At 39.4% G+C, this 21,264-nt stretch overlaps 1 protein-coding gene across 3 annotated transcripts in view; it reads right to left on the bottom strand.

The window, feature by feature from the left end:
- Positions 1-5,185: 5,185 nt before the first annotated feature.
- The window catches only part of LOC149289759 (mitogen-activated protein kinase kinase kinase 15-like), a 56,112-nt gene continuing 40,033 nt past the window's right edge, over positions 5,186-21,264 (bottom strand). Inside the window, exons 15-30 of one of the 3 annotated variants that reach the window (XM_089490193.1) lie at positions 20,063-20,196; positions 18,169-18,296; positions 17,618-17,748; positions 16,332-16,437; positions 14,883-15,040; positions 14,395-14,578; positions 10,555-10,735; positions 9,995-10,169; positions 9,123-9,308; positions 8,539-8,644; positions 7,934-8,141; positions 6,584-6,723; positions 6,249-6,257; positions 5,944-6,008; positions 5,776-5,852; positions 5,186-5,264 (exon numbers count right to left, since the gene is read on the bottom strand). In XM_089490193.1, coding sequence (XP_089346319.1) covers positions 5,186-5,264; positions 5,776-5,852; positions 5,944-6,008; positions 6,249-6,257; positions 6,584-6,723; positions 7,934-8,141; positions 8,539-8,644; positions 9,123-9,308; positions 9,995-10,169; positions 10,555-10,735; positions 14,395-14,578; positions 14,883-15,040; positions 16,332-16,437; positions 17,618-17,748; positions 18,169-18,296; positions 20,063-20,196 — 2,067 coding nt within the window. Of the gene's footprint in view, positions 5,265-5,775; positions 5,853-5,943; positions 6,051-6,248; positions 6,258-6,583; positions 6,724-7,933; positions 8,142-8,538; positions 8,645-9,122; positions 9,309-9,994; positions 10,170-10,554; positions 10,736-14,383; positions 14,579-14,882; positions 15,041-16,331; positions 16,438-17,617; positions 17,749-18,168; positions 18,297-20,062; positions 20,197-21,264 lie in introns of all 3 variants that reach the window. The other 2 variants (XM_089490192.1, XM_089490191.1) reach the window with 2 other exon arrangements.

Raw genomic sequence — 21,264 nt, 5'->3', positions numbered from 1 at the left:
TCCAAATTGGGCCCAAAGTGCCAGAATTTTGTGTGTCACCATTATTTTCCAACATTGCCTTAACCATGGAGTTCACCTGAGCTGACAACATCACGGAGCTGGTGGATGTTAGAGACCTTGGGCTTGCCGCCACACGAACCAAATAAGTTTATTTTGGTCTCATCGGACCACAGGACATGGTTCCAGTAATTAATGTCTGCTTGTCTTTAGCAAACTGTTTGCGGGTTTTCTTGTGCATCATCTTTAGAAGAGGCTTCCTTCTGAGACGACAGCCATGCAGACCAATTTGATGCAGTGTGTGGCGTAGGGTCTGAGCACTGACAGGCTGACCCCCCACCCCTTAACCTCTGCAGCAATGCTGGCAGCACTCATACGTCTATTTCCCAAAGACAACCTCTGGATATGATGCTGAGCACATGCACTTCTTCGGTCGACCATGGCGAGGCCTGTTCTGAGTGGAACCTGTCCTGTGAAACCGCTGTATGGTCTTCCCCACTGTGCTGCAGCTCAGTTTCTGGGTCTTGGCAATCTTCTTATAGCCTAGGCCAGGGGTAGGCAACCTTCGGCACTCCTGATGTTGTGGACTACATCTCCCATAATGCTCTTACAGTCATAATGCTGGCAAAGCATCAAGGGAAATGTAGTTCACAACATCTGGAGTGCCGAAGATTGCCTACCCCTCAAATCTGCTCCGCCCCTCATCTGCGAGGGAGTGGCTGTGTAAATTTAGCTCCGCCCCTCATATGCGAGAGATTGGTTGTGCAGATTTACCCCCGCCCCTCATCTGCGAGTGAGTGGCTGTGCAGATTTAGCTCCACCCCTCATCTGCAAGGGCGTGGTTGTGCAGATTTAGCCCTGCCCCTCATCTGCGAGTGAGTGGCTGTGCAGATTTAGCTCTGCCCCTCATCTGCAATTAAGTGGTTGTGCAGATTTAGCCCCGCCCCTCATCTGCGAGTGAGTAGTTGTGCAGATTTAGCTCCGCCCCTCATCTGCAATTAAGTGGTTGTGCAGATTTAGCTCCGCCCCTCATCTGCGAGGGAGTGGCTGTGCAGGTTTAGCCCCGCCCCTCATCTGCGAGTGAGTGGCTGTGCAGATTTAGCTCCGCCCCTCATCTGCAGGTAAGTGGTTGTGCAGATTTAGCCCCGCCCCTCATCTGCGAGTGAGTGGTTGTGCAGATTTAGCTCCGCCCCTCATCTGCAATTAAGTGGTTGTGCAGATTTAGCCCCGCCCCTCATCTCTGAGTGAGTAGTTGTGCATATTTAGCTCCGCCCCTCAGCTGCAATTAAGTGGTTGTGCAGATTTAGCTCCGCCCCTCATCTGCAAGGGATTGGCTGTGCAAATTTAGCTCCGCCCCTCATCTGCAATTAAGTGGTTGTGCAGATTTAGCCCCGCCCCTCATCTCTGAGTGAGTAGTTGTGCAGATTTAGCTCCGCCCCTCATCTGCAATTAAGTGGTTGTGCAGATTTAGCTCCGCCCCTCATCTGCGAGGGAGTGGCTGTGCAGATTTAGCTCTGCCCCTCATCTGCGAGGGAGTGGCTGTGCAGATTTAGCTCCGCCCCTCATATGCAAGGGAGTGGCTGTGCAGATTTAGCTCCGCCCTCATATGCGAGGGAGTGACTTGAAGATTTAGCCCCGCCCCTCATCTGCGAGTGAGTGGTTGTTCTTTGCCATGAGGTGCCATGTTGAACGTCCAGTGACCAGTACATGAGAGTGTGAGAGCGATAACACCAAATTTAACACACCTGCTCCCCATTCACACCTGAGACCTTGTAATACTAACGAGTCACATGACACTAGGGAGGGGAAATGGCTAATTGGGCCCAATTTGGACATTTCCATTTAGGGGTGTACTCACTTTTGTTGCCAAGGCTTAGACATTAACCCCTTAAGGACAATGGGCGGCCCCAAAACCCATTGAAAACAATGCGTTTTGAGCCCGTACATGTACGGGCTTTGTCATTAAGGGGTTAATGGCTGTGTGTTGTTATTTTTAAGGGAACAGCAAATTTACACTGTTATACAGGCTGTACACTCACTACTTTACATTGTAGCAGAGTGTAATTTCTTCAGTGTAGTCACATGAAAAGATATAACATATTTACAAAAATGTGAGGGGTGTACTCACTTTTGTGAGATACTGTATATGTGGAATTTCTGAATGGCCCAAGTGATCACCAAAGCTTCCTTGTTAATTTGGGAATATTTTTTTAAAGAGGGTGTTAATGAGTTTGATGCGAAAGCTACGGATTGTTCTGATCCATCATGCATGACATGAGAAAGTACTGCGCCTTGTCCATATGGTTATGCATCACATGCTATCACTAAGGGTTTTTTCAGGTCATAATGTACAAGTACTTATGATTTAATAAGTAGTTTCTTTGATTATATAAAAACGGTTTGATAGTCCCCATTTTGTATTATTCTCCAACAACCGAGGTTAAGTAGTCTCAACTCTAAACTGAGTTACATTATTTGGAATAGAAGCATGAATTAGAATTACATTATTTGGAATAGAAGCGGATCAGCTCTGCACTTCATCCGCGAGTAAGTGGCCGCCCCTCAACTTCAAGTGAGTGGCTATATAGATTTAGCTCTGCGAGGGAGTTGTTGTGCAGATTGTGCTCCGTCCCTTATCTGAGAGTGAGTGGCTGTGCAGCCTTATCTCTGCCCATCATCTGTGAGTGAATGGCTATGCAGTTTTAGCTCTGCCCCTCATCTGCGAGGGAGTGGCTGTGCAGATTTAGCTCCGCCCCTCATCTGCGAGACGTATTTTATGGATTTAGCTCCACCCTAATCTGTGAGGGAGTGGCTTGCAGATTTAGCTCCGCCCCTCATCTGCAAGTGGTTGTGCAGATTTAGCCCCGCCCCTCATCTGCAAGTGGCTATATAGATTTTGCTCTGCCCTTCATCTGAGTGTGTGTGCAGCCTTAGCTCCGCCTCTCATCTGCAAGTCAGTGGCTATATAGATTTAGCTCTGCCCCTCATCTGCAACTCAGTGGTTATATAGATTAAGCTCTGCCCCTCATCTGCAAGTCAGTGGCTATATAGATTAAGCTCTGCCCCTCATCTGCAAGTCAGTGGTTATAAAGATTAAGCTCTGCCCCTCGTCTGCGAGTCTGTAGCTATATAGATTTAGCTCTGCTCTTCACCTGCGAGTCAGTAAGATGATGAAACCTTTGCTAAACCCCTTACCTGCGGGTCAGTGGCTATGTAACAGAATTCTAATTTGGGTGCAGTAAAAGATGATTTTGTAGGTTCACTTTTAGTCCGTGCGGATGGTACAGTTCTTTGTACAATTTTGGTATAGCCTCTCTCTTTATTTGCATATGGACCTGTGTATCATTTTTTCCTAACTCATCATCAAAACTTAACAGAATTTCCTCTTGATGTTCAATGTTCAGTTAGTTTTAAACATGATTGTAATCGGTATTTTGAAATTCCTAATGCTTTTATCCATTCTCTTCCATATAAGGCTAGGTTTCCACTTGGGTTTTTGTCCGGCGTTTTTTTTCTTGATGAAAAACGCCAAGAAAACTGCCACTGCATTTTCCTGCGTTTTGGCGTTTTTTTCTGGAGTTTTATCTGGCGTTTTAGCCTTTCTGTGGAAATTGCTTTTTTTGACCTTAGGCAGTTTTTCCAGCCTTTACAAGTTAGAAGTTTCACCCAGCTAAAAGGGATTAGGATAAATGGCAAGTATCTGCCCTCTCCTGATGTCATTTACTTGGTAGACCCTTTTGTCACTTTTCTGTGGTTTGTAAGGCATGCTTTATTCCGAATGTCTGCGCCTCTGGGAAGATTGGCCCCAAATGATGGTGCAAATTGTTTGCTGTTGCTTTTGGCACGCAGGATCCGGTCGCGTATGTTTGTTTGTAATGGCATGTTTGTTCCAAATGGTGTAAAATTCAATATGAACCAGTCCAGGACTTTGTTTTGTGTGAAACTGTTTGTTTTCAGCCTATTTCTCGTAGGACACACAGATACTGGGTCCATCCTCTGCATTGTAACTGTGGAAAAAACGCCATAAAAAACGCCAAGGCAATAAACCCACATAGCTTTTTCATGGCGTTTTTTCTCTCCCATAGACTTCTATTGGAGAAAAAAAGCCAAGATTTCTTGCAAAAAACGCCAGAGTGTGAACATGCTGCAGTTTTGAAAAACTGCCACAGAGCCCAAAAAAGCAGAAAAACGCCAAAGAGGACTGAAAAAACGCCAAACAGAAAAACGCCAAGTGGAAATGGCATTTTGCGATTTCCTATTGAATTACAGCTAACATCTGGCTGCAGCCGTTTTTCACAAAAAAAACGCCAGGTGGCGCTATTGGCGTTTTTATAGGCGTTTTTAGCAAAAAAAAACCAAATGGAAACCTAGCCTAAGAGTGGTCCTCCTCCTTTCTTTACAATATAAATACCGGTATTAACTATTTTAGTTATTTCACATTGTGTGACCTTTGCACAGCCCATAGGCACAAGTATTTCTTTACAATATACCTATACGTAAAAATTAATTTGTTCCACCTCAGCAGTGTCTAAATCCATTGTTAAGTATTTGCCATTAATATCTGCTCCATTTCAGTTGATCCTTTATCCGATGTACAGTATATATATATATATATATATATATATATATATATATACCTGTTTTTCAAACACATGTGCTTGCAGGTTTTCTTAATGCCACAAGGTATGTTTTAACATCTTCCCCCACATTTAGTATAAAATTGGTATCTTTCTGTTATTTAGAGTGTTTTTTTGGAAAGGATCTCCCTAACTGCCCTGTTATAGACATTGCCCACAAACCATGATGGTGGGGCAGCTATGCAGAACAGCAATATTGTACCTGAAAATCTTGCTTAAAACAGGGCACCTGGAATATATGTCGAGTGACATTTGACATTTTTTAATAAAAAAACATAAGATGTGCTATATTTTATTTTTTCAGTGTCCTACCATAATCTACTTTCACTTTTGTATTTCAGCAACATCAGTTCTTTAATCAATAAACAGTTAAAAAATGCACCAATATCATTTTCTGACAGCTTTAGCAGAGAACATTTTTAAAACATCTACGCTTAGAAAGACACATAGAAGTCTTTATTTATACAGAGATATACAACATTTAAATAATTTAAAGTTTGGAATGCTTTGGTACATTTTGCAAATGCCACCATGTCAAGCTATTTCTAAGGTCAATTGTCCACGCCAAGGTTTTTCTGGGACTTCCTGTATTTTGATATCGCTCTCCAGATTCTACAAAGATGTCCACCCCTGGAAGACACAGAAGATAAGTGATGGCGCATCACGTCGCCTTGAAAACACTTCATAATAAATAGTTTGAGTCATTTGGAACAGCTATTACCCAGGAACATTTAATGTATTTCACTTTTAAGCCACTGTCCACAAACTAAAGGGGGAAGTCTGTTAAGGTGCCGTTGACAATAGGTCTCACGGTGGGATACTCCAACATCTAATGACTAGCAACTTATTTATTATTACCATTATTAATATTGGTATCAGTATTGGTCCAATGACAATAGTTTAAGAAGTAGAGCAAGCAGATGGGAGCAATATCAATCTAAACCAATGGTAGACGAGTAGTGCTTATTTAAGTTACAGTATCTTCTGGCCAAAAAAACTGGTCCCAGATGTAACAAATGAACTCATCTAGAGTCCCAAACCAACCAGTGAGCACAAGCTATGTATCATTATATGTTGACTCGTTTGTCAGTAGCAAGTCACTGACATTCCTCATGTTTATGGTATAAGCAGCTGTTCATACCTGAGTCTTAAGCTTTTTAGATCATCTTTGGTGAGCTCATTCAGGACATCTTGAAGAGTATATTCTTCTTCAATGAACTGTTAAATCAAATTATAAGTGATGATCAGAAAGAGAAATGAAGAGGGTGGTATGCACACAGGAGTATTAAATCAGTCAATGATCAGTTACCTGCTCCATTATATCTTCTGTTGCCCCTTGTTGCCTCAACCAATCAATGAGCTCTTGGTCTCTGACTTTTCCAAGAGATACGTAAGTTGTGGTAGTTTTTGGAACATCTAAAACAGAATTTGGTAGCAATCCGATTATTCTGTGTTTCTTTGAACCATTCTGCTAAAACAACAAAGCACCCCCCTGAAGTCTAAATCTACTAAGACTGAAATGCTATATTTTCTATCAATATTATCTATCCCCCTTCATCACACTACCAATGATGTACTCAAACATTTCACAAGTTTGATGTCAGCCAAATTTACATAAAAAATCTGTGGCCTTCGGTGACGTAACAAACATCTGATGAAGCCCTTCACCAAAATGACTGCCCAGCCCTGGTTAAGGTAAAACACTAAAGGATCATCAACTATCCCATTGTATACTGCTTTTCCCTAAAAACATGAATATCTAAACCATTTTTATGGACTTCTACATATATGCAGGCAGGGTTACATGCTATTGGCACTATGATAATTTGTTACTGTTACCATTTGTGATTACGCCAAATGTTACACGATACATACATACATACGGGGCCAGCTCAGTCTTTTTAAGTAGCGGAACCTGGCAGTGTTGATCTTTCATAATGAATAGTGACCTGGTAGAGTTGAATGTATATATTTACCATTAGGGTTGGCCTTTATCTGAAGAAGGTGTAATTCATGGTTTCTCTGTTCCAAACATTGCTTTAAAAGGTAATGGTATTCTCTTTCCTTTTGCAGTAGATCTTCCAGTAATCTATGAAAAATGTATAGGAGAGTAACTACTATTACCACGTTCTGGGTTGAGTTCAGTCACCAGAGGTGTGTGTGCGTGTATATATACCGGTATATATATATATATATATATATATAATCATAAGCAATTGAATAGCAATTATCCTATGCTCTACAGAATTTAAATTGTGAGACATTTTATCTCAAATAATTTAGGTTAATACATGTTTGTTTGTTTTTAATTCCTGCGTTTTCTTATTAAATCCAGACAACTTTTCTGGAGTCTACCTGAAAATGTAGAAACAAGGATACATTTAATTTAAAAAAAATTCCTCAAGATTTTGCCACAAAATTGTTCAGAAACCCACAGCAAACGAATGAAAATACGCTGCTCTATTTCCATTTGAAATAAAATATTCAGCCAGCAGAATCCTTTCCAGCAACTTGTGGAGGATTATACAACAGTCAGATATGCAACTACAACCCAGTAAACCACTAAGTGAGTTTTAAAACCAGAGTTATCGAAATAAACTTGAGGAAAGTTGGATGATTCTCAAACGCACTGAGAAGTCATTATTCCTGCAGGAGATGATTCCCTACAGCTTCTTCATGCACCCACGCAGTTCTGCACCGGCAACAGGGCCGGCCCAAGGCAAAATGCCCCCTGGGGCAAATTTAAAAATGCCGCCCCCGCCCTTATCTACCCTTCCTCTCCCTCCGTCCCTGCCGCCCCCCCTTATCTAGCCTTCCTCTCCCTCCGTCCCTGCCGCCCCCCCCCCCTTCTTGTACTTGCCTTTCAGCAGTCCTGCGGCGAGCCTCCCTGTTCGGTCTCGGTGCCGGCTTGTAATGCTGAGCGCCGGAAATCTTCCGGTACTCAGCATTACAAGCCAGCACCGAGACCAAACAGGGAGGCTCGCCGCAGAGGAGAGAGCGAGGGGCGCCGAGCGGGTACTGACAGCGGCGCCCCTTTCTCTCTCTTTCGCTTTAAAAAAAAAAAAGGGCTTGGGGCGGCGAAGTGCCGCCCCTTCAAGAGTGCTGCCTGGAGCGGTTGCCCCACTCGGCTCCATTGTCGGGCCGGCCCTGACCGGCAAGCAGTAGACAAGTTAGTTGAGAAGCTGTCAGTGCCATTATTTCAGGTTTGTCCCCAGAGAGGACTATGTTCACCAGACCGGATATTAAATCATAAATGCGCTGTTGTGTCTTTTTATGTTTAGAACCCTATAAAGTTTTACCTGTTAGTTTCTTGCCTGAGTTTGCCAAGCTGCAGGGTCAGTTGCTGGCCTTGTGTGTCATGGGAAACCACCGAACTGAGAGTGCTGACTCCAGATGTAATTACCACTTCTTCAGCGTTGTTTTGCTGCACCGGTTGATAATCTTCATCCTCAACTTCTTTTTCAACCCCTTCGCTCTCAGAAGCAGGGCCCAAATGGGCTCTAAGTTCTATGTGGAAGGTAAAGTTACAGCACGTTATAGTGATTGATAAACCAATGAGCCGGTTGCCGGCTAAATATGAAAACATCTCCCCTCTATCTAAAAGAAAACTAAATATATAAATATATGTATTCTTACAATATACTTGTTTTTTTTCTTTCTGTAGCTTTCAGCACAGATTAAACTTTTTGTCTGGTGCCACAACGTTATATGTTGTACCAGTCATCTTTCCAGTGGTTACCACATTGTAGGTACAGAGAAAAATGCTTCATATCAGCCGTACAAAAGTAAAAATTTAGATATGTTTTTTTTTCCCCCTTTTCACTCATCCATAAAAAAACAGTTTTTTCTTCTGTTAACAAAATTCTCAGCATCTGCACACAATTCATTGAAGGAATGAACCTACCAGGAATAAGGATGGTGACAGCTGCCTGAACCGCCCGACGAATCATATTATCCATCGCAAACATCCAGTGAGGACGAATTAAATGGTTCCTCAATACTTTATTAACCTGTTAAGATATTTAAAAAATCATAAATGTTCAAAACCAAGGGTTTTCTTTTAAATTGATTTTCATAATTGCTACTTCATTTGGACACAAACAAGTATTTGCAGGTTTGAGTAGATTTTTTTGTTGATATCTGGGATTTATTACATTAAGAAATTGCAAGGTAACTAAAGAACGTCAGCATCCAGAGTCAAGTAAACCATCAATCAGGTCCTAGGTATCAAATTAACAAGCAATCAGTTCATAGACAGGGTAATGGAAGAGACAACATATTACACGCCACAGTGGGTACACACAGCATACAGTACATGTGAGTCATGGCAAGGCCTAGAACATTCCAAGGTGCAGAAAGTTGTTCTATGGTATTATATTATCATTATCTATGAGATTGTATTTCTTGCAAATACCAACTTAGAGGGAACTGAGTGAACACTGAAAATGGCAAAATAATAGTTGTCTTCCAAGTCTCGGGATCACCTACCGCATCCTGAAATCCAAATAGCACGAGCTGAATCTGGTTGATGGATGTGCTATCAAAGTCAAGATCCACTTTAAGCTTGGATATGGTGGAGGCCATGACTCTGTGCTCAGGGGAACGAATGAAGTCCCTCAGTATGTTGATGATTTGTTTGATATGGGTGACTGACAGCTGCACATCTTCTGAAGTCTGAAGGATGTAAAGTAAAGCACAGTCCAATCAATCAAAACGTGTACAAAATTGACGGTACCACAAGCAACAAGCATTAGCATCTCCCATTAAGCTTGCACAAGGGATGTGATTCGGTCGCACTGTGGGTTATAAAAACATTACTTACTTCTGGAGCCTTCATAGTAGAGTGTGTAAAACCATACAAACAAAACATACAAAATGATAGCCACTCAATAGCCTGTCCTACGGTGTATCCCTGCTCGGTAGCATCTCAGGTTTTATCTCAGTTTTAGCTACAAAGGAAGGATCCCCATCAACATATCTGTCTGATATTGGCCTAAGGGCAGTCCAGAACCTGAAATATGAGGCAAATTTCCCTTGCACGAGGGAACCAACAACTCCAGACACACATTTCGACCTTCATTGGCCTTGTCTGTGAGGTCCATTTGGTATACCTCTAGGCACTAGAGAGCAAGGAGGTCCACATCTGGATGCACCTTTCACTTGGGGTGGGCCCCAAGAGATCTCCAAAGGGTGAAATATCATACAAAACAAGTTGGAGATGAACTTATAAGGACAGACAGTTGCTGAATAGCTTGTCCTATGGAGCATTCCTGCTCAGAAGCATCTGAAGTTTTGGCTTAAGCCATTGTAACATATGGCTACCTGTTTCAGACTACACTTTCTTCTTAGCCATCTCTTACCTGAATTAGACATTCTTGGAGATTTGATGTCACTTTATTCTGTTCCTCCTTGAGGATTTTGTAGAGTATCGCCCGGCGTTCACTGTCCTTTCTCAGGAGAAACAGGCCGGAGTCTCTCTCCTCTGGAGATGGAGGAGTGCTTCGGTCTTCTGATACAGAGCTGTCATCTGGAACACTGAGTCCAAGATAAGGAAAGATAAATGTGTACTGTAAAAGAAACATGACTTAAGGAAGTTCTGAGTTTTATGCGCATGTCCCTAGTATAAATTCAGAGATACAGTGTCTGGGAAGGGATATATTCCTCTCCTGCTATGAATGTGATTAACCATGTAAGAGGTGAAGTGTAAGCACACTAGTGCAGTATCCAGTCACATTCCAATAAGCTCCAAGGAGGCAAAATCATCAAGTATGGACCATTTTAGACTTTACAGGGGCTACATAAACTAATCAACAACAACCAGCTATTAAGTTATTAATAGGGGAGGTATATGTTAATGTGGAGGTACAGTATATGTGATGCTGATCCTGAAAACCGGAAGATCTAAAGAAAAAAAACTTACCTTAACAAATTTGAAATGAGCGGCTTGCCTGTTGGAACTTCTGAATTGGATCTTTTGGCCCTTTCAAAGAATAGCTCGTGCTTTGCATCTGAGTCTGGAGATACAGATCCATGCTCACTGCTGCTACTGCCGGCCAACTCTCCAGGCACTGGTAGTGGGAGGGATGCACTGCGGTTGTACTCTACAACAAGAAGAGAACTACCCATGTAACAATCTAACAATCTACGATTATTACACCTCTGTTCTAAACTGTCTCTACCAACTAAATTAATGCAAGGGTTTTTGTCAGGACAAATTCACTTTATATATTGAATTTAACAATGTAATTAAGTATAAATGCAAGAGATCCTTTTTCAAATACAAATATATCACTTTGTGCCCGTTTGTATGCTTTGCTAAGTGGAGGACAGGCTCTGCAGAAGACTCCAGTCACGGCACTATGTTTTTAGGAGCACTAAGCAATACTAACACAAATGATGAATAACTATAGACCAAGAAATCTGTAAAGCCTTACGAGGCCTGTACTGAGCTTTATCAACAAGGGTTAAAGGTGCTGTAAGATGTTCTTCCCAACTTTCTCAGATTTTTATATGAATATGTACTGATATTATATGCATCTTAAATAAGCTTATTCCTTTCTTGAAATAGCATACCAGTTTGCTGTATTTTCTTATTGAAAACATTTCTTAATCATATCTGTCTTCACTGCACAGCCTGCTCATCTGTGACATTACAGAAGGGGTGTTACCTTTAAGATCTTCTAGTTTAAAACGACCTCACTCTCATCACACCTATCACACATCACTACCTCACATGTATCATACTCATGTCACTCCCATCACACAGTACACCTCATACCAATCACACATCACTCCCATCACACATCACTCCCATCACACCTATCACACAAAACACCTTGCACCTATCACACATGGAACATGTAAGGTTTTATACATAGACTCTATACATAAAAGGCATGCAAATTAGTAAAACAATCTTGAAAATGAAAAATGTGGACTATTCTTCAATGAATAATGCAGCTGGACTTTCTGAACACCTTCAATGTTTCTCATTGAGGACAAAAATTAATATTTAATTTAAGCACTGTTAATTTATATCAGCCCTGACTTTTGCAGCTTAGTATAAATAGGATTTGAAAATAATTTGGTCATAAAAACCGTGGGGTCTCAGTTGATGGTAAATTTGTATTGGCAGAAATGTTTAGCATAGTTTGAATTAGATAATGGAGTTTGGTGAACTTTACCAAGACTAAGTATATTCTCAATTTCCCTTAACTAAAAATAAAAAAAAAAATGTTATTACTTACCTTGTGATGCTGAATTTCCTCCACCCACTGATTTCCAGTGAAAACATAGGTGATGCCATAGAAAAAAGTGAAACCAGTGAGTAAGTGCACACAGAATTATATTATGCCCCATCAAGGATATTTACACGATGGAACATTAGGACACACATTCCCAATTACACGAAGCTAAAGTAATCACTGGACCCTGATGGTAAAAATACAAAACTGTAATTTATAGAATTGTTTGAGAATGTTTTACTTCCATATACCTGTGACATCATGATATAACAAAAGTCCAGGGGGACTTTAGCCAATATGGTTTTATGCTTCTGTAGTTTCTCTATCTGCATTGCAAGCCATATTATTATATATTGATTTAATGATTGTTTTGGAAAGTGTTCGTGATTTGAGTAGTTCCTCTGTTAAAATCTAAATCACAAGGACTGATTTATTGTATTTGGGTATTTAATTCAGAGCCTCAAGACAACATGGAAAAAGATGTAGAGTCGTGTAAGTTTTCAGGAGCTTTGAGCCCATCTGCAGAAGTTCTGAAAGATTATCTACACCTACTTTTTTAATGATGGCCTAATAAAAGGTATTGCCTTCTTGAACCAATACAGGTATTTCCACTTCCCATAGGGAATTTTAAATGTAGAATCAGATTACTTGAATTGATTTAATTATTTAATTTGGCATCCATATGAGTAACAAAAACATAGGTTGAACTCAGTGACTCTTGCAATGTTCAAAGGGGTAATCCTTTCCACTTGAGTTTACAACTTGGCCTGATTGATCTCTTTGATCTCTTGTGCAGAGGAAATCCCGCCTCATGCCTTCAATCCCTCTCTTATTTACCATCATTGGAGATATACTATCTACATGTACCCTACATGTACCCTTTTCTACCCTTCGGGCAATATCCCCCTTGTGAGCCTTAAGCCTGAGGATGCAGTGAAGCCCAATGTATGGTTTGGGGGTCCCCAGGTTTGGCCTGTCCAGATGTCCATCACAGCAGTGTCTTATTAAGGGGTACACCGTGCACTCACTGATAATGGTGCCAGCAAATGCACTGAATTACACTTGGCGCCCTTAACGCACCCTTAAAGTGGTTTAAAAGTGTTGCAGTACCACTGATTCAGCTCCATGGCAAGCAGTATAGGCAATATATATATATATATATATATATATATATATATATATATATATATATATATATATAATAAATGGCCATTTAGTATGAAGGATTTCCCAAATCCGCTTAACGTTTTTTTGCTGTTTTTCAGGACATTTCTTTTTTTTTTTCATCGGGTGGTAGAAGTGGTCAGCCTTATGGCCACCGTCTCCCCTTGAAGTCTTCAGTAGCTACCCTGTATTGGGGGGGGGGTACCAAAAAGATCTAGCCCTCCATCTAGCTTTGCTATGGAGAAAAGCAAGGAACTGCATATCGCTATGAGGTGAGCAAGTTAAATGTCATAACTAACTGAAGATGAATAGTACATCTGCTACAGATTTTCATTACTACAGGCATCTCTTATTCTACATCTTGAACACATAGGATTTAACATAATATAGTACAAAAAGTGAAGGGTTTTGATTACTGCTAAGTATTCTCAAATATTTAATTACTTTGGATTTAAGTGAACTAAGTCTACACTGTGCCACTGTGTACTGGATTATCGTCTACAATAATTAGCTTTGCACTATGTGCTCCTGACATCATTTTTTTCACAGCTCATACAAGGTGTCTATCAAACTTGCCTGGCAGATACTTTATATAAAGATCTGCTCCTCATAGGACCACATACAGGTATTTTTAAAGAAAATATATTTCCTAGGACTGCTTGAGCAGATTATAGCTCAAGCAATTTACCTTGGCTATACCTTTTCAGCACTAGAAAATCTGAATAACTTAAAAATGTAATATAAACAATAAAATAGTGATGGTTTTGAGCATTGGTTTCAATAATGATTTCTTCTCAGATGTGAAAGCCATCCCATAAAGGCAATTTTCCACTTATCTAAAAGATGAATTGAACTAATATATGCCAGCTCTAAAAACAGGTAGTCCAGGCATGGTACTTCCCTTATAACCTTTCACGTTTGTATTGTGTTTCATTTTATTTTATTGACGTGCCTCACACATTTCTATTACTCCAGGCAAATACATCCTTCTTCTTGTTTGCCAGTTGCATTGTTTGAGGGATATTGATTTTTAGGAATATTTGACAGAATATAAATGGATGACTGCCGTATTAATACTGAAACAACATGGGTAACTGCTTACAAAGTCGACTTTAAAAACTATATTGCATATAATATTCCATAAATAAAATGGTTGCTAAATAGCCAGCTAACTTTTACATATGTTTTTTTTTTTGCCCGTACTCGCCCGAGCTTTTGACAATAAATCTATTGATCTTTACAATGGCTACCAATCAGTAAGCCATAAATTACAGATACATGATGATGGCTTTGTTATCCTTTCATGCATTAATTACACTCATTAAGCATGCAGGTAAGAACCGGAAGCTTACCCGAGGGTTTAAAAGCAATTTTGCTTTTCTTTCCCTTGTTTACTTGCTTCAAAAAGAAGTCCCGTAACAGGTCAGCTGCTGTTGCACGCTTAACGGGGTCAGGCTCAAAGCAAAGAAGAATGAACGATCTAGCTTCTGCCGACAGTGACTCCGGTAACTCTGGGTGGATTTTAAACATACCCACCTGCAAAGCACAGAACAAGGAAAGTACAGAATTAGAAACATAGAAGGTAACGGCCCAATCTCTGAATACTTTCCTTAGCCTCTGACCTTATCTTATATCTAGCTTCTCCAGAATGGTCTAGATTTGCAAATCGCTTCTTTTCATGTTTTCTTTTCTTTTAAATCTTATTTGGCTCTTGACTACCATATTTTATGTCCAGGATAGCCTTATGCCTTTCCCACTCCTAAGATTTATTTGACTAAATGAAAAAGTTACATTCCTAAAGTCTCAAACACACCAGAAGGGAAAAACCCACTCATTTTACCTTAAACATCGCAGCTTGTGGCTCACCCAGCTCATGGAATGGAGGTCTGCCAGTTGCCATTTCAATAATTGTACAGCCAAGGGACCAGATATCAGCTGGGGCACCATATCCTCTAGGCCCTTTATCAATAATCTCTGGAGCCATGTATTGTAAAGTGCCTGAAGCAAAGAATGCTTAATATGTAGAGGTTATAATGTACCAACATATGGAGAACAATAAAGTAAATGAGTGAAAGAAAAGCTGGATAGTTTGGCTGCTTATCGCAATGGGTGTATTGCCCTTTGAGCAGAAAAGGGATTACAAATCTCATAAAATAATTAAACTTTCCACAGCGGGTTTCCTTGCTAAAAACACGCCATAAGCCATACTGGAAGTATGAGGACACAGAATATTGTTCCCTCAGCAGGCTTAAAAAGGTACAGGCTTTTCCAGGATTTTACTCAAACTGGCTTAGAACCGGGGATGCTAATTAAAGCCTATCTTTAATAGGATTAAGCATCAAATCCATGCAACAAGTGACCTATTGAAAATGGCCGCCTCGCCTCAAGATGCTTGTTTTCTTTGGATGGACACAAACTAACCTGATATTTAACTACAATTATCAGGATCATCTATTTTTGATGGTATAGATGGATATGATATATCAACTGCATTTTACTATACAGTACTTTTGTATATTAGCAACTTCTAGTTGTTTCAGGAATTGATGGATTGTAGTATGGGCAGATGTAAATTGTTCACCACCTTGTACTTAATTGTATAACATCATTTGGACATAACATATTTCTTTTTATCCATCATGGTAAAAATATTATTAGCTATAGCTAACAAGGTTTGTTGGTAGACAAACATAATAATGTTCAAAAAAGTGCCCTGACCTTCTGTCTGACACAGAATGGTATCTTCTTTAGCCACCCTGTTCCATGGTTTTGTATGTTTTTATAATAATTATGGGGAACACTGCCAGAAACTTACAATACACCTGTCAGTATACCCACACAGTCAGTGGTTTTACCATATAACCAGATTAAACAGTGTACCACAGAGTACGAGGATGGTGCACACATTCCTCATTTTTATCAGTATAGAGCACTTTTCACACAAAAAAATAGGGATTCTTAGTTTATTTTGGATTATTGTTTTTGAACAATAATTTATTTCAACATTGGAGGCACAGTCAGAAACCCCTACTTTTAAAAAAAGACACCTATAGCCTCTCCCTATGCTCAGTCTGGAGTTATATCACCAACACTTAGAAATCCCAAATCCTGGGGGGAAAATAAAGGAATGGGAAAAGGGAAAATAATTAAGGTATGTAACATTATAAAATAGGGAATCAATGTTTTAATAAAACTAACTTTTGAATACAGAAAAGAAAGTGGCATAACACAATTAAATAATTTACTAATAAGCACAATCAGAACTATACAACAAAGATGGTGATCTCACCAGTAAATGTTTCAGTGCATGGGTTCACACCAGCAAGCCGCTTTGACGTCCCAAAATCTGAGATTTTGACTACTCCGCTGTATGTGTTCACTAGCACGTTATCTCCCTAAAAGCAAAATATAACGCACCTAATATATAATATAATAATATAATATCTAAAAATATAACACACCTAAATCACTTCCAAAACAGAGATTAAAAAAGTGGATAAAAGGTCACAGAAAATTGATTTTTAAAAACTTTTCTTAATACTTACTGGACCGCACTACTTTGGTCTGTTCGTTAAAGGTTTAGTTGAAATGACATTAACAATGTCAATCAAAAGATGGTCATAATTGATGTTAACCTACTATCTTTACCATGTCAACTAACATATGGCCACAATGGGAATTTATTTGGATTTTTGCAAATCCAGTGTGAATCACTTGAATTTAAGCAACAACCAGCTCTATAGTTGTGTGAAATGTGATGTTGCTCTCGGACTAACAGTGTTCTTGTTGTAAAAGCTCCCCCATTATCATTACCTACTGGTTGATATTACCACATATGGGTATATAAAATATTTCTGCAAAACTCTTTTTTTAATTAATTAGCTTTTTTAAGTAATATTTTAATTCATTTAAAAAAATAATTAAATGCAAGGTTTTAATTAAGAGATGAGGCTTTTCTGTTATTTGAAACCACAGGTGGTCTTTAGTGGTCTTTGGCTGATGCCCTGCCTAAACACAGCTCCCCTGTCTGGAGAAAGCAAAAACTGACCGAAAACTCTGGGTCAAACTTAAGAGTTACCGTGTATGTCCGTAACAAATGAATTAGAAAACATTACAACTGTGTCTTTGTGGCCACCATCCTATATGATAAGCATTGTCTCAATGTTCTCAAGTCGAGCATATAAGGAAAGTAGACTAATCTGAATGCTTTTCGGAGAAAAAAGTATTCCAGCCGTCATATACTATACATAATTATACGTAGAAAGACATCAAGTGTACTTTAACAGTGTGGCCCACATAAGGGCTCAATTATGCTTAGGGTCGTTTGTTATTTTATGTACATATAGTTTAATCATATTTCTCATATCTGGACTGTATTTATAGATGGAATCCATCTCTTTGGCCAAAGTGCAAATGAGTAAAACAGGCATTATAAGGCAAATTTCATTTAACCTTAATGAGCATATCAACATTTTCAAGAATAAGATTATTATACAGAATAATTACAGTTTTCCCACTATTTTTTTCTATCCAGGACCCAGCGTATTCAAAACTCAAAAACATGGTTTAGCTTACCTTGATATCTCTGTGTACAATTTGGTTTTCATGAAGATACTTCAAACCTTCCAAGATCTGCTTAGTATAAAATTTTATTGTGGGCTCCTTCATGGGACCCCATTTTGACCTCAAGAGGACTGAAAGACTCCCTGTTAAAATAATAGTGAGTTTCCTTATATGCTGTTCTATAATGTAAGTGTTAGATAAGTGAATATCAAGCAATAGACACATTTTAAATGGTTTAAGATGCTTTTAGTGCATACTTAGAAGGGATATTCGGAAACATTTTCTCTATACTTATGTTTAAATGCATGTTAACATCACTCAGTTAAATTGTATTTCAACATTTTTTAAGCATTTATGCAGACGTTATTTACATTGCACACCTAGTTTAAAACTAGCACTCCTTAATGGAATGGACGACTGGGTCACAAAACCGTTGAGCTAAATGTGTCAGCATCCATCAGACTCTTGGCCAAAATTTACATTTAATTAATGTGCCAGGTCCCTTTAAATGTTTAGTCAATTTGTTTTAAGTAGGTACAGGCATTATTAATTAATAAAAATACCTCCTGGCACTTGTTCCATAAAGATTTTAATGTATCCATCTTCTGAAACTGAGCCTAGATACTGGACTATGTTGCGGTGCTTGAGATATTTATGGAGAGCAATCTCTTCATGTAGGGGTTGGGAATATCTGTAAAGGAGAAGAAATTACATTTAGGACCATATTTAGAATGAAATTTCGAAAATAAGCTTTAAAGGGTATTGAGAGAACAGGGTCACATTCCACTGGATAAGAAACATTTAAAAATATATATATGTCAAAAAACATTGAGCCAAAGAAAGTAAACCTCTTGTTATGCAGGAATGTTTTTTCCTTATTCAAGGAAAATCTATCTAGGTTTTAAACTATAAAACTTTTTCATATTTATTATCCATGATTTCGTATTCTAAAGTAGAATCATGTTTAGTGCAGCTAATCAGACAGAACCAGCTTTGCGCCCTAAAATGTCCTTTTTCAATAGACTAACATCTTTACCATGTCAACTAACATATGGCCACAATGGGAATTTATTTGGATTTTTGCAAATCCAGTGTGAATCACTTGAATTTAAGCAACAACCAGCTCGATAGTTGTTTGAAATGTGACGTTGCTATCGGACTACATTATAGCAGTGGATTCTGACATTTATGTATTCAAAGAAGAGTCAAATCGTCCAATAAAAGACGTTTTAAGGGAAAATGGTTGTTATCTAAAAAGTACCGTATTTTCCGACGTATAAGACGACTTTTTAACCCATGAAAATCTTCTCAAAAGTCGGGGGTCGTCTTATACGCCGGGTGCTGAAACTTACCGAGCCGGATAATCCCACGAAGCCCCTAAAACTGCAGGGTATCTCTAAGGGAGGGGCGAGCGGAGAAGCCGCCTCCCCGGGGCCGGTCTTCAGGGCCGCGCCGAGGTAGGTGCAAGATCGTGATCTCCCCAACTAGCCCTGATCAGCGGGCGCCCGATGAGCAGGGCTGGTTGGGGAGATCACGACCTCCCTCTAACTAGCCCAGCATTAGGGAGCTCGAGGTCTGGCACTTCAGACCTCGGCTTCCGTGCTCCCTAATCACTATGCGCCGGCTATTGATGCCGAGCGCGGGGATGACGTCATGTCCCGGCGCTCGGCATCAATTGCCGGCGCGCAGTGATGAGGGAGCAGTAAAGCAGAGGTGACAAATGACAGACCTCACGCTCCCACAACTGGATGGAAGATAGAAGATGAGAAAGGTAAGAGATGGGGAGAAAGGGGTGTAAGTGCAGTGTTATATATGTGTATATATGTGAGGGCAGTGTATAAATGTGTATGTATGGACAGGCGTATGTTATTATGTGTAGATATATATATATATATATATGTGTGTGTGTGTAAGGGCAGTGTATGTATGTATATGTCTGTGTATGGGCAGTGTATGTGTATGGACAGGTGTGTGTAAGGGCAGTGTATGTATATATCTGTTTGTAAGCTGTAAAGGAAGGGTTGTGTGAGGGCAGTGTATGTCTATACATGTGTGTGTGGACAGGCATATGTTAGGGAGAGCTGACCCACCCAATCCAAGCAGGCTTTGTATACAACAACCAGCCAATCACCGGTAAGGTACATCGCTTGCTGTGATTGGTTGGCTGTTGTATACTGGGTAGAGGGATAGTCTTACACGGCGAGTATAGCCCAAACTATGTACGCCCAGTCGTCTTATACGCCGGAAAATACAGTATATATTTTTAAGAAGATATAAAAAAGAAATCTTAAAATTATAATCAATTTTCATCTTTTGTTTCTAGAAATACAAATGATTATATTAAGCCCTTGTTACTCATTGTACAGCACTGCATAATATGGTAATGCTATATAAATAGTAATAATAATAAAAAATATCATTTGACAGGACAACTATTTATTGCAGACTCTCACTCACCTACTGTCTCTCTCTGGTATCTCCTTGATTGCTATGCGGACCTGATTGCTGAGATCCCGGCCAGCATATACCACGCCATATGTGCCTTTTCCCAGAATGACTCTATCACCATTTTCATCGTAGTCGTATTCATACTGGAAAAAAGTATCGCACCAGACATGTCACGTGCAGTGTCCATACAAACTGTACTATATTTGAGATTTTATTTTTCCTCTGTTAATCCACTATATGTTCCTATATACAAATCAATAATTAGAGGAGTTTATTTGGCCTATGAAGCAGAGGTATGATTTTCTATTCTCAGCACAAATATTAATAGGGAAAAAATGTATTCTAATTAATAATAAAAATTATGCATTTTCTTCAGTTTGGCCTATACTAATTAAAGATGTTTTAGCATCCTTAAAAAAATAACTACAGCTCGTACATTCTGTTTTCAATCGGGGTGGCTGTTATGTGGATCACTGGTTTAATGGTAAGAGACTTCTTTACTTAATGGAAGTTGAGTTCTGAGCAAAATGTGGCAGAACTACCTTATTAGTTAATTTCCTTTCCTAATTTTACCAATCTTTCTGATAATCCCACCGTTACCAAGTCAGCAGCCACCAAAGAGCTAAAAATTGCAATAGAAATAATAATTTCATAGGGAGTAATAAAAATATAAACTCTAGCAACAGGAAGTTAAGATGGCTGCCTCCTGAGGTATATAAATAAAGCAGATTAATACATATAAATTGCTTTTTTTAGTCTGTAAACACCATTATAAACTGTAGGTCTATTTAGGGTTTGTAATGGCAAAATGTAATGTTTGGTTAAGTGCTATATCTCTTTAAACTGGTAAATGGAACATATCTTTGATTACTATATCACAACTCTAAGTGGGACACTCATAAAAATAATATATTGTGCTATACTGGGTGAAAAGCATGCGGCTTCTGTATAAATATTCCTCATTAAAACTGCATTATAGGAGGCTGTTCTGTCTTTGAAATATCCTTCCATGGAAAAAATATAAACTGCCGTGGGCGCTTTTTTAATTCTTGTAAAAGTCAACAACAAAAAAACATAGTGTGGGTGGCCATACACGGGTACCATTATATTTTTACGAGATAAAAGCTGTGCATTGAACACATGCAAACATAGAACTTAATGCAACTCAATTGAACATTGGTGATAAAATGTGTTTTTGCTGTGATTAGTGT

Source organism: Sceloporus occidentalis, unplaced genomic scaffold, assembly GCF_023333645.1.
Source record: "Sceloporus occidentalis isolate IW3139 unplaced genomic scaffold, rSceOcc1.0.p SCAF_43, whole genome shotgun sequence".
Taxonomy (NCBI): Eukaryota; Metazoa; Chordata; class Lepidosauria; order Squamata; family Phrynosomatidae; genus Sceloporus; species Sceloporus occidentalis.
The sequence above is the reverse complement of the archived record's forward strand: the minus strand, read 5'-3'. Positions and strand labels throughout refer to the sequence as shown.